The following is a 13388-nucleotide window of genomic DNA, read 5'->3' as shown; positions in this document are numbered from 1 at the left end:
AGCAAATATTTTGAGAATGATGAGGGCAATGAATGTACAAATGTGCTTTACACAATTGATGTATGGATTGTGATGAGTTGTATGAGGCCCTAATAAAAAGATAAAAAAAATATCACAAGGGTTTATATGGGTGGTAGGGGTGGGCAGGGAGAGTGAGGGGGTTGGGGCAGCAAGCAATGTATATAGGAGGGAGCATAAGAACTGATGGTGCTTATACAATTCATTTTACAAGTGATTTGACCATTGGGGGGGGGGCGGTGTTGGTGGGAAGGCAGGGAGAAAACATTCTAAAATTGATTGTGGTCATATTTTACAACTCTTCTTCATATGCTTGAAATATTGAATTGTGTGAAATGTGGACTAAGTGCCAATAAAAATGTTTGTTTGTTTTAAAAAAGAATCCTTGCCTGGCACAAACATTTAGATGTATGCCTACTGGCTTAAAGCTTGCCAGTTGGGCCCCACCCAGAGATGCCTGGGAAGAGAGGCATGGTGGTCTACCTTCAAAAAGGTCACGGCCTTGAACATCCAGTGGAGTAGTTCTACTCGGACACTGGGGGGTCACCAGGAGTGAATACCACTTGACGGCAAAATGACAACAGGCTTTATAATCAGAAGCATGCATGTAGCACCCAGTACATCCTACGCAGTGTTGCCAATCTCATTTTATGTGCATCTATCTCCTTATCTGGATCAGAAGATCCCTGAAGAGTAAAGATTTGGGGGCCAGGAAGGCCTGGCCTGTGAGATCTGTGGGAATCACTTGACCTGGCTTTCCTTTATAAAACTGTCACCCGGCAGGGTGGCTGTGGGTACTAGGGGAGATGACACCTGTAAAGGCGTCTTTGTGGCTCCCAGGAGAGGTAGGAATGTTTGTTTCCTTTCCTGGTCTGGGGTCACTATATCTGCATGAACCCTACATATGTTCAGTATTAATTAATTCTGGATGGTGTTCATCTGCAGAGAAGCAACAGGCTCTTCAGTATTGGCTTCCTGGCAAATAACCATGTACTGATTTGCTATATTGATATTTGCTATATTGATGATTTGCTAGATTAATATTAGTTCCATGTACATACAGAAAAAGAAAAGTTAGGAATAAGTTCAGGCACTTATAAAAATGTTCTTATAAAAAAGTGTATTAAATAAGTAATTTGAAAGTGAATTCTGTAAAACTGGCTGGCAGGTCGAACATCAGCAGATTAGCAAGGTTTTAGCTTACTGGATTTGAATAATTCAACTAAGGTATACAATCACTAGTGGATATTATCTGAAATATTTTCTGGGTAGAGCATAAAAAAGGAAATCTGTTTTGGAAAAATATTCCAAATACCTGCATTTAATTCACAGGAACTGCATTTTTGTTCCAACATATGTTATATACCAGCCTTCAGCCACGACTCGGTGAAGTCAGAGGAAAATGTTGACCACATGTAACTACAAAATCCAGAGGTTGACAAGTGGTAGAATGAAGTATGTTGGATTCAATAACCTGCTTAAAGAAATTGGAATATGAATGTACTTAGTAGGCACATGTGTAAGGGAGCCTCAAAGCGTTCATGGAAGAATTCCCTATTTTAAAATTCTGTTTTTCCAAGGAATTTTTGAAGCCCCTTCAGACTTGGATTTGCCTTAGTCCCTGTCATTCCTGCTGGCTGACTTGCATAGGTTCCCAAACATACTTGGCCCACCACTCCCTTTTTAGAAAAAGAAAAAAAAAATTACTCAGTGCTCTCCCCCTGGCAATGAAAAATCTTTGTACTCTAGTCTGTGATCCATGATAAAGTGTAGGTATCTGCTTTTTCAGCCCCCTTCATAGGGGGCAGTATCACCCCCTTTGGGAAGCACTGCTTTACAGCTTGAAGGCAGAGCTTCCAACCCCCGAGTTAACTCATAAGTCTGAGTTCAATAATAACTAATATGGTGTGGAAGTTGGATGATTTTCTGTGATCTGGAAGATGTATGAAAGTGTATGGCTGGAACCCAAGCAGTCAATCGGGTCACACACAGCCTGATGATGCCTCCTTGGGGGCTAGGGATGGCCTTCTTATAAGAGGCAGGGAGGTGAGATCAGGACTGGGAGATGGGGAGCCTCCCTCTCTCTCTGCTCCTTTGTCTTCCTGATTGCTGGGACTCTGCCCCTGACCCTGAGAGCTGCCAGTGTCCTGCCATGCTTCCACTGACCTTACATCCACACTACTTTGTGATCTTCCTGCATTCTGTATCATTGCATGTGGCTGCAGGGTTTGACTGGGCTGGGCTGCCTTCTTGATGTATAATTACTTCTTTATATAAAACTCTTTCTTATACATAGGTGAATGTTAACGGATTTGTTTCTCTAGACAACCTGGCCCAATACAAATGGTTTTCTAAAACAGTCCTTCAGGCAAGGCAGACTCCCAGCTCTGGGGAGGACTCTCACCACCTCTTTTCCTACCTTGTTTAACGAGTTCTTTAATCCGTCCTGGTGTGCCTACACCCAGATACACCACATGCTTCTCGAGCAACTTCACCTGCTCCTGGACCTATTCGAAGATTTGGAAAAGAAAGAAGAAAGAGAAGAATCATTAAACAATGTGATCCCAGGCCAGTGAAGTAAGAAGCAAAGGAGGGCTTGTTTAGGGCCAAAACATCCAGGACAAAGAGGATTAGCAGGGAGACAGAAGAGCATCACCCAAGGGTAGAACCTTTAAGCCAGGGGACCTCAAACTTTTTAAACAAGAAGCCAGTTTACTGTCCCTCAGACAGTGGACCGGACTATAGTTAAAAAAAAACAACTATGAACAAATTCCTATGCACACTGCACATATCTTATTTTGAAGTAAAAAAACAAACAGGGCAAAACCACCCGGCGGTCCGGATAAATGTCCTCGGCAGGCCGTGGTTTGAGGACGCCTGCTTTAAGCATTCAGGAATCAGCCCTCAGCTTCTCTACAGGAATTCCAGAGGATGGAGGGTTCCTTGGAGGAGTGATAATTAAGTGGAGGTGGGGGAAACTCAAAGAAAACCAGGATGCTTCTGAAATGTGTTAGATAAGGAAGCTAAAAACTCAATGCCACCCAGTCGATTCCAACTCCTAGTGACCCTGCAAGGACAGAGCAGAGCTGCCGGGTGGGTTTCTGAGACTGGGACTCTTTATGGGAGCAGAAAGCTTCATGTTTCTCCCATGGAGCAGCTGGTGGATTTGAACTGTCCATCAAGTAACCCACTGTGTCATCAGAATATCTATATAATGAGGACACATCAAAACAATCAGCTTGCTGTAAGACGAGCTTGAAAAGAAAAGGCCAGGTGTCTGAAAGAGGACCTGGGGGATCACTAGAAGTGTCCTCGGGCTCCTACTGACCTTTATGTGTTTTGCAAATAATTTCATAACTTTGCTGTCTCCTTTGAATGCTGTCATCGACCTAATAAAGAGGATAAGAAAAATGCATGAGAAAACCCATTCATTCCAGGAAAATCGACTACTTAAGTTTTGTGCTTTGTTTTACTCAAAAGAAAATGTGCACATATGCATGCATGCTTGTGTATGTGTGTATGTGTGCATGCACACACAAATTTTTCAAAAATTTATTTTCAGGAACTTTGGAAGGAGCAAACACAAAGGTTAACTTCCTTGGCTCTAAATTCGTCACTTATAATACAAAACTTTGGTATTTCAGGTCCCTGGCATAGACTAATCTTCAAATTCTGCAGTGCAATTCTCATCACACCTTTGGTTTTAGGGAAGTTCTCTAAGCAGTGATGGCAAGGCCCACTCTCTGGAGCTCAGGGCATCTCCGGAGTCTGTCAGTGGCTGGCAGGGGGAAATTCTGGGGCTGAACTGACAAGATGGAGAGGAAGGTTTATACCCCGTTTCACTCAGAGCTGCTTCATTTTGATCTACTTAGCAGAGTCCTCCTCTGTAAAAGTTTATTTATGGGAAGGCTTCTGCCAAGAAGAAGAGCGAGGAAGAGAGAAGGGAAGAAAACTATTGTCCAAAGGGATGGCCACCTCCAAGACAGTCGAGCAGGTGGGGAGCAAAAACAAATGAGGGAGTATGAGGCAGGGTGTGAACTGAGGAGAACAGGAGTGTGTGCCCTGTTTAGACCGTGTAGCCAGTTGTTATGCTATGAAATTACAGGCCCAGTGTTACAGGGCCTCCTGATTTTCAAAGAAGGCTGAAATCTAGATTTTTATATTCAAAACCGGCCACTGAGTCGATTTTGACCCATAGCAACCATACAGAGGGCTTCTGAGATTATAAAGCTGTATCTCTGTCCTGCAGAGGGGCTGGTGGGTTTGGACTTCTGACCTGTGGTTAGCAGCTCAGGCCTACCCTACACCACCAAAAAGCTATTCAAAATTCTGGATTTTCCTACATCAATCCAGAATGTAAGCTCTCCTGAGATCATGCTGGTTGGTGCCTTCTATCATTGCCATTACTAATTCAGCTTTGGCAGCAAGCGCTCAGACTGAACCAAGAGAAGATCCACAAGTGGGCATGTTACATCAGTGGTTGGTCATTTTACTCTGGTTGTGACCCTGAGAACACTGCCACTGTGCTTGTCACAGAGGAAAATCTATGTATCCAAAGGACTCTTCCTTTGCCTCCATTTCCACATATTTTATACTTATCGTATGTATTTCTATATATCGCCTTATTCATTACTTTTTTTAGGCAAAATAACTACAAGCGAACAAACAAATAATATCTTTGTAACCTATGTTTGCAGATAGACCAAACATAAGAATATTGCCTGGGAATTCTTTATATATTATTATAGGATTTGAGCAATGTTATTGATCAGTAGGAAGATGTGAGTCTGCAAAATAGGTAATTGTGCTCTCCATTTTATTGTACTTGAGTTTTCACTTACAAGTAAGCTTTCTCCATGGCAAAGTGAATTAGAAAGGCAATTGTGGGGCATGTTGAACACAACTCATGGGTTTCAGGAGAACAAAGGCTCCTACAAAAGTTAGAACTAGTCAAAGTTGATGTTGATGCACAGAATTCATTATGTCTGCTCTGAAATCCCCTTTCCCAAACCACCTAGCCTTGAAAATGCATAGTAATATGCTTGGAATCACAGAAACACCCTGACAATTGGTCGAGGATGTGTGGCAACAAGGTTGCGCTTCAAGAAGGAACTCGATGCAGAAAAACAGATATCAACTTGACGGTTTCTTTCTCAGGGGCTGTCTCTAGGTGCTTGATTCCGAAGTGAGTTCTACGGTGGGACTTATCAAAACACAGAAATGCAGTGTGACCTGTGATTTCTCGACTAGAAACATTTGGAATCTTGGCGGTCAATTATGGTTGCAGCAGAAGAACTTGAAAGAAGCCCTCTTGGGATGCTGGAGGGTGTGTGATCATATTCAGTGTGGGTGTCTGGGTGGGAAGAGGAGGGTTGGATGTGCTATTAATAAAGCTTAACACCTACTTTTCATGCCTCAGTTTTTATTTTTATTTTTAAAAAAGGTGTGAAGTCAACAGTCAGCCTCTACATTTCCACCTTAGTCTATTTGATCACAGTGTTTATTTTCGTGACTTGGATTTCCCTTTCTTTCCATAGGAGCCTGGCTCCTGGAGAGAGCTGGTCCCAGTCAGTCTTGTCTTGCTCTGATGGCTCTTCTGTGTACGTTGACTGTGATCACAGAGCCAGGGGAACCCCCTTATTTATGCCGCACAAACAACAGTACATGAAAAGCTCTAAGTAAAGCACTGCCAAATCATCTTTCAAACATAACTTTTACATTTAAATCTTCGGTTCCTCTGGAATTTACTGTAGTTGAAGAAGTGAGAACATGGATCCAACTTTATTTTGCCAAACGCCCACCTAGTTGTTCCAACACCCTTTGTGAAACAATCTCTTTTCCTACTGATTTGTCACCTTAGTCATTTGCCATGCTTTGAAAGGCAAACACTTTCCATGCATATGTGGGCCCACACTATTTTCATTCTTAGGATTTAGTACTGTTTCTGCTTTGTTTTTAGTAACCAAGATAGATACCATCTCCTTTCATTAATATTCTTTATCAGAACATCCCTGGCTATTTTTTCTGGTGCATATTTCCATGAATTAAAATTAGTATAACTAGTTTAAAAAACAATTCTCCACAAATTGCATCGTAGATTATATTAGAGAAAACTGATCTCTTTACAATGTTGAGTGTTCCTATTCAAGAAAAAGGCAGGCCTTCTGTTTGCTCAAGATCTTCTTTGTCCTTTACATGATGCTTTCTTTGCATAGACTTTTTTAAGAGCTTATTTCTTGGCATTTTATCTTTTCTTGTTATCATCTTACATCGAATCAGTTTGACACGTATTAGTTACACAGAAAACATTTTTTCTCTTCTAAATGGTTGCTGCTTCTATGATCCTGTGGTAGTTACATAATCGGGTGCAAATTTGAGACTATTAAGAGTGAAGTGGTGGAGTTTAGCCTGTCAAATGGGTTGCAGCTTGATGACCTCATTTGGAGGCATGATGGAGATAAGTAGCTCACTGGAGGCCATACACACTATCCCTTGCTTTTACCTTTGCCTCTTATGGTGTGTTCTTCATACAGCAAACCAAAGTGATTGTTGCTCTTAGATTTTCTGTCAACTTGAACCTCTGTGAAGTGTATGGGTAGAATTCAGTCTCTCTTGTTGGTGATGCTTTCTATGATTATCTTTCTTAAGTGAGGCATCAGTGAGGCCCTGAATGAAGAAAAGCTCACCAGCCTCAATGATCCAAGGATTATAAACAATAAAATCCAAATCTGAATGAAGGAATGGTATCAGAGCTTAAATTGTGAACACCCAATTTGCATAAGGCTATGGATTGACAGTGGGAGCCCCAAATCCATTTCCAGGGTCCACACATGGATTAAGCCTCTGTTTTAGCCCCTCTGACCACAGTCCAGAGATGTGAATAGCTTTGCTATCATGCAGAGTGCAGTGGCTTTTATTTTTGCATTTTTTTCCTGTTTTTCTGCATATGAAATCCAAGATGGGTACACCTATAAAGATAGTGACTGCATTGATAGCTTCTTGGGGGGTATGGCAGGGGAGGTTAGGGGGAAGTGGGGAATTGATAACAATGAATAAAAGAAAGAAGAAAATGTTCTAAAACTGTGGCGATGATTATATAACTATTTTAATATGACTGAATTATTGAATTGTATGACATGAATTACATGTCAATAAAACAGTTTTAAAATAAATGAACAAATAAAAAGTACCCATTTCCTTCTATCCCTTTATCATGCTTTACTTTTTTCTTTATATAACTTACTACTATTTGACATACATATTAATCATTTGTTTTGTCTGTCTACCTAACGAGTATAAGCTCCATAGAGGGCAAGGTACCCTGTCTGGTTTGCTCACTATTACAGCTCCAGTACATAACTCAGCTGTGACACAGAGTTGCTCAGAAAACATTTACAAAGCAGCACAGGTAAAGAATGTTTCATACCTAATGAGCTCTAGGGCTCGGATGGCTGAGCTGCAGATAATCAGCATCAGGACTGATTTCTTCTCATTGTGGTTTTTCCGAAGTTTTACCCACTTAGGACAGACTGGAAAAAATGTCATGCAAACACATAAATTACTTAAGATATATCAAGGTAGGGTATTCAGAGTTGCACATTCTCCAAATATTTAAGCAAAAAACAAACAAAAGCAACCAAAAACATTTAAGTTCTCATCTCTGGTTGTTCCAGATATTAGCTTGAAAATGAGATATCATTAATAATCTATAGCATGTATAACACACCAAGGAGCTACATATGATTAGTTTTAGAGCTTAGTAAAGATATGTGGAATAATTCATTTTTGATATTTTATGTTTGATGCCAGAGGCAATGGTGGCTACACAAGAAAATAACTCTTACTCAACAATGTTACATGTTAAAGGGACACCCGGAATAAGATCTGAAATGGAACAGACATTTAAAGAGTAACAAGCATCAATATTGACACTGGGCTGGGCATTTTATATGTACTGCCTTTTCTAGTCCTCTTAATCCATTACCGTCTACATTTACATTTGCTGAATTTGAGGCTGAATTTGAAGGACAAGGGCATTCCACTTGTAAGTGGTAGAACTGGTATTATGAATTCAAACCAGATATTGTTTAAATTGTTTAGACCTTTAAATTAGAATGTTAAATCTCCACACCTAAATTATTTGTAGCTGGAAATGTTTAGTTATTCCTGGCCACCCTAATAATTAATATGCATTGGAAAAAAATCAAATTGCTTAAGAACAAAAATATCTGTATACAGGTCCGGATCACATGACCCAACTTCTTTATTTTTGAGTTAACAAAAAACCAAGGCTAGGGAGTGAGTACTCAGTGACGTGTCTTAGGCCAAACAGCAAATCAGTGGTGGGTCTGTGATTGAGATGGTGTTCGCTCTAATGCTAGACCAATGCTTCTCATTGCTAAACATGAAAATATAAGAACAGATGAAAATCAAGATGGAGCTAAAAAAAGCTTCCATTTAGAATTGATTTTAAAGGTAAATGTTTTATTTCAAATGTAGTTAGAAAATTTTATTTAAAGAGATAGACCTTATTTTTTAATAGGATAATTAGAATGGTTGAATAATTTAAAAAAAAATCAGTGTTTACTTACTTTCCTTCAGGTAGGACGAAAGACTGTGAGTCAAGTCATTGGCTTTGAGGAAACAGGAGTCTAGAAATATGAAAAGCATTTTGTTGATAATTTTAAAAGCACACACATACATAAAAATAGATTACACGTGGATAAGGTATTGTTGGTTAAGTTTTTAAAACATTAGCAAGAGAGGAGCTTATGACATATTTTGAAGTGCTGTCTAGTATTTCAAGATGTCCTGGTGGTGTTCTGGCCATCTGCATTGGGTTGTGACCAGCAGGGCTGGCAGTTCAAAACCACCAGCAACTCCTTGGAAGAATGGACTTTCTACTCCTGTAAACAGTTATGGTCTCAAAAATCCAGGAGATTGCTATGAGTCAGCAAAGCCTTGTGAGCGTGGGAATGAGCCTAGTATTTTAAAATAACATAACCCTCTACTGAGCTGCCCGTAATTTTTAGACTACCAAAACATCTCTATATGTCAACTCCATGCACTATATAAAGTAGAAGTTTAAATCTTTGAAACAAATCTATGAAGAGGTGCTAAAAGCCATGAATTACCACAGCAATATAAACTAAAATAGCTATGAGACAATACTTTAAATTCTCATTAGAAGAGCCAAAATGAGAAGGATGTTTAATACCAAGGCTTGTTCAGAAGATCGGGTGGAAGAAACTCTTATGAACTGTAGCTGGAAATGTATACAGGTCTAGCTATTCCGGAAAGTGTTTAGTAGAATTAAAATGTATACTCCTACCCACGGTAATTTCATTGCTGGGTAAATAATGGAAAGAATTAGTGTGTCGTTTGTAAGGGGTCACACACATAACAATTCATCCTGGCATGAGTTATAGTGGGGAGCTAGAAGAAAGTGAGGTCCATGTATGGGAAAATTGATAAGTAATATGTGGTAGATGAAAACATTGGATATTATGTAGCCCTTAGAAGCAGTGAACTGAAACAAAAAAACACACAAACAAACAAAAATAAAAACAAAACGGTGTTCAGGGAGGAAAGAAACAGAAGAGAGCTTCAGCATAAACCGTTTAGATTAATGTAAAACCTGCACATGCAACAACGTGATACATTTCAAAAGGATACGAACATTATAAACGGATCCACACATTAAAGGAAATACTTACAGAGAAAGGAAACAGGCTTGTGGACTGGGAAAGAATGACAGCAATTTGACAAAAATACAACACAGCAAGAACGTTAGAGGCACAATGATGATAATGGTCTAGCAACTTTGTGGTGTGATCAACTTTGTATTTGAGATTTGAAAACAAACCAGCATCATGTTTTACCACCCTGATTCTTTCTTCAAGAAAAAGTGTATCCATAAAACAGCAGGGTGCTAGGAAGTCAAGTGGTCCTAAAGGAAATGAAATTCATATTGGGACCCAGAACATGTAACTCACAGTATGTCGGTTACTTCAAAGGTGTTGCCTCCTATGCTTTGTGGAGCCAGTCTTTGAAGGGCTTTAGAACTGATTGCCCAACCCTGGATATGATCAAAATAACTTTGAGTACTTTTCAAAAATGTGCTGGGCAGTGAGCCAGAATCCCTGAGGGTGGGTCTGGGAATCTGGTTTTTTAAAATGAGCCTTGGTGATTCGGGTGCAGCTAGCCTGTAGGCATTCAGGAACTACCGATCAAAGGCACACTAGAGTGCGCAAGAGGAGAGCTGAGAGTCTAATTAGCCGCAAGCAACTCCCGCCTAGAAACCCTAATTAAGTGCCTATGTGTAAGACATTAACAATGTACAGTGCACCATATTAATTGAAAAGACATGTTCCTGCCCTACAGACACAACCTCAAACACAAACCAAGTTAGATATTTGGAAAACTAAGTAGGTGTAATATTTTATTATTTATACCCACCTTTTATTTATGTCAGCCCCAAATCTGTTTTGCATAACCAGTTGCATTTCCCTCATCTAGCATGGGCTTTGTCTCTGTTCTTAGCCTCATCTCTAGAGTGATCGAGCAAACTTTGCTATGGTGTCTCAGAATGGCCTAATTTCCCATTTGGAGGAGCTAACTAGCCCTCTTTCTCTTGGATATGATTATCTCTAAACTACTTTTCTTCCCCCACCATACCAAGTAATAGAGGAGTCCTGGTGGCTGGGATAGTGGTTATACATTGGGCTGCTAACTGCAAGGTCAGTAGTTTGAAACCACTGGCTATGGCTCAGGAGAAACATGAGCTTGCAACTCTCCTGAAGAATTCCAGTCTCAGAAACTCACCAGGGCAGTTCTATCCTGCCTTCTAAGATCACTATGAGTCAACTCCATGGCAGTGAGTTTGGTTTTGGTTACACCAACTCATGACCATACTATTCTTGCCCACTGAACTTTAATATAACAATAACATAACACAGGCTCTTGATAAAACTGAAATGAAATCTTAACATTTTCTTCAGACTGAGGGGCCGGCCCCAATCCCAACTACGTGGAAACGTGCCCCTCCCCCTAGAAGAATTTATTTCAGAGGATGGCACAGAAGCAGAAGATGGGGGAGGAGGAGAGAGTGGAGCACATCCTGGCACTCCAGGCCTGGAGGAAGATGTTCCCGATTAGAGCAGCCAGTCCACAGAGAGGACGAGACCAGCACCACTATGAGACAAGACTTAGCAAACTGACACATAGCGCTACAGGAGACAACACCAGAGACACAGTGTGGGAACTGCGCCGGATTGATTCCGCCACACTGAGGCAAAAGGGGGTGCAATAGAACAGCAAGGGAACGGAGAGGCAAGGTCCCCAGGGAATGCCGAAGGTGGACTTTGGAGCCAGGGCTTGGTGCCCCAACAGACTGGACTGGAAACCACTCCTAAAGTCCAACAAACAGTCCTTGAACTAACTAAAAGCTTTTCTTTCTTGTTTTGTTTTTTTGTCATTGGTTTGTTGTTGTTGTTGTTTTGTTGAATATTGTTGCTTGATTTTGCTTTGTCTTGTTTTAGTGCATGTTATTATCTCCACAGGTGTCTCTAAATAAGATAGGCTGGATGAACAATTTAGAGGAGAAAACAACAGGACCAACAGTTTTGGGTGGACATGGGAAAGGGGGACATGGGAGGAAAGGTAGGGGTATTAACAAACCCAGGGACAAGGGAACAACAAGCGATCCAAAACTGTGGTGAGGAGGGTGTAGGAGGCCTGGTAGGGTGTGATCAAGGGAAAGGTAACCAAGAGGAATTACTGAAATCGAAATGAATTCCTGAAACCCAAATGAAGACTGAGCATGATAGTGGGACAAGAGGAAAGTCAAAGGAAATAGAGGAAAGAGCTACGAGGCAAAGGGCATTTATAGAGGTCTAAATAAAGGCATGTACATATGTAAACATATTTATATATGAGGATGGGGAAATAGATATATTTGCATATATTTATAGGTTTAGTATTAAGGTAGCAGATGGACATTGGATCTACACTCAAGTACTCCCTCAATGCAAGAATACATTCTTCTATTAAATTGGCATTCTATGATGCTCAACTTCCCGACACAATCGCTGAAGACAAAGCAGGTGAATAAGCAAATGTGGTGAAGAAAGCTGATGGTGCCCGGCTATCAAAAGATATAGGGTCTAGGATCTTAAAAGTTTGAAGGTAAATAAGTGGCTATCTAGATCAAAAGAAAAAAGCCCACATGGAAGAAGCACAGCAGCCTGTGCGATCGAGAGGTGTCAAAGGGATCAGGTATCAGGCATCAAGAAACAAAAATTCATAACATTGTGAATGAGGGGGGGAGTGCAGAGTGGAGACCCAAAGCCCATTTGTAGGCCACTGGACATCCCTTTACAGAAGGGTCTCACGGAAGAGACAAGCCAGCCAGAGTGTGATGTAGCAAAGATGAAACATTCAACTTTCCTCTAGTTTCTAAATGCTTCTCCCCACCCAACCCCCCACTATCATTTTTAAAAATAGTTTTATTAGGGGCTCATACAACTCTTATCACTATCCATACATACATCAATTGTGTAAATCACATTTGTACATTCACTGCCCTCATCATTCTCAAAACATTTGCTCTCCACTTAAGCCCCTGGCATCAGGGCCTCATTTTTTTACCCTTCCTCCCTGCTCCCTCATGAACCCTTGATAATTTATAAATTATTATTTTGACATATCTTGCCCTGTCCGACTTCTTACTTCACCCACTTTTCTGTTGTCCCTCCCCTTTCCAACTTACCCTCCCAGTATCACCACTCACACCACTGGTCCTGAAGGAATCATGTGCCCTGGATTCCCGATGTTTCTAGTTCCCATCTGTACCAGAGTACATCCTCTGGTCCAGCCATACTTGCAAAGTAGAATTCGGATCATGATAGTGGGGGTGGGGAGGAAGCATTTAGGAACTAGAGGAAAGTTGTATTTTTCATCGCTGCTACATCCCTCCCTGACTGGCTCTTCTCCTCCCCAAGACTCCTCTGAAAGGGGATCTCCAGTGGCCTTCAAATGGGCTTTGGGTCTCCACTCCGCACTCTCCCCCTCAATCACTATGATAAGATTTTTTGTTCTTATGATGCCTGGTACCTGATCCCTTGACACCTCGTGATCACACAGGCTGCTGTGCTTCTTCCAGGTGGGCTCTGTTGCTTCTGAGCTAGAAGGCCGCTTGTTTACCTTCAAGCCTTTAAAGCCCCAGGCGCTATGTCTTTTGATAGCCAGGCACCATCGGCTTTCTTCACCACATTTCCTTATGCACCCATTTGTCTTCAGCGATCATATCATGGAGGTGAGCACACAATGATGTGATTTTTTGTTCTTTGATGCCTGATAACTGATCCCTT

The 13388-nt window shown here is 41.0% G+C and overlaps 1 protein-coding gene across 1 annotated transcript in view; it reads right to left on the bottom strand.

The window, feature by feature from the left end:
* The window catches only part of CMSS1 (cms1 ribosomal small subunit homolog), a 477754-nt gene that overhangs the window by 6934 nt on the left and 457432 nt on the right, over positions 1 to 13388 (bottom strand). The window contains exons 5-8 of the mRNA XM_045286233.1: positions 8610 to 8669; positions 7445 to 7547; positions 3347 to 3407; positions 2438 to 2525 (exon numbers count right to left, since the gene is read on the bottom strand). Of these exons, the coding sequence (XP_045142168.1) occupies positions 2438 to 2525; positions 3347 to 3407; positions 7445 to 7547; positions 8610 to 8669 (312 nt within the window). The remainder of the gene's footprint in view (positions 1 to 2437; positions 2526 to 3346; positions 3408 to 7444; positions 7548 to 8609; positions 8670 to 13388) is intronic.

This window comes from Echinops telfairi, unplaced genomic scaffold (genome assembly GCF_000313985.2).
Source record: "Echinops telfairi isolate 266 unplaced genomic scaffold, ASM31398v2 ScPeMD7_6;HRSCAF=24_1, whole genome shotgun sequence".
NCBI classification, from domain to species: Eukaryota; Metazoa; Chordata; class Mammalia; order Afrosoricida; family Tenrecidae; genus Echinops; species Echinops telfairi.
The sequence above is the reverse complement of the archived record's forward strand: the minus strand, read 5'-3'. Positions and strand labels throughout refer to the sequence as shown.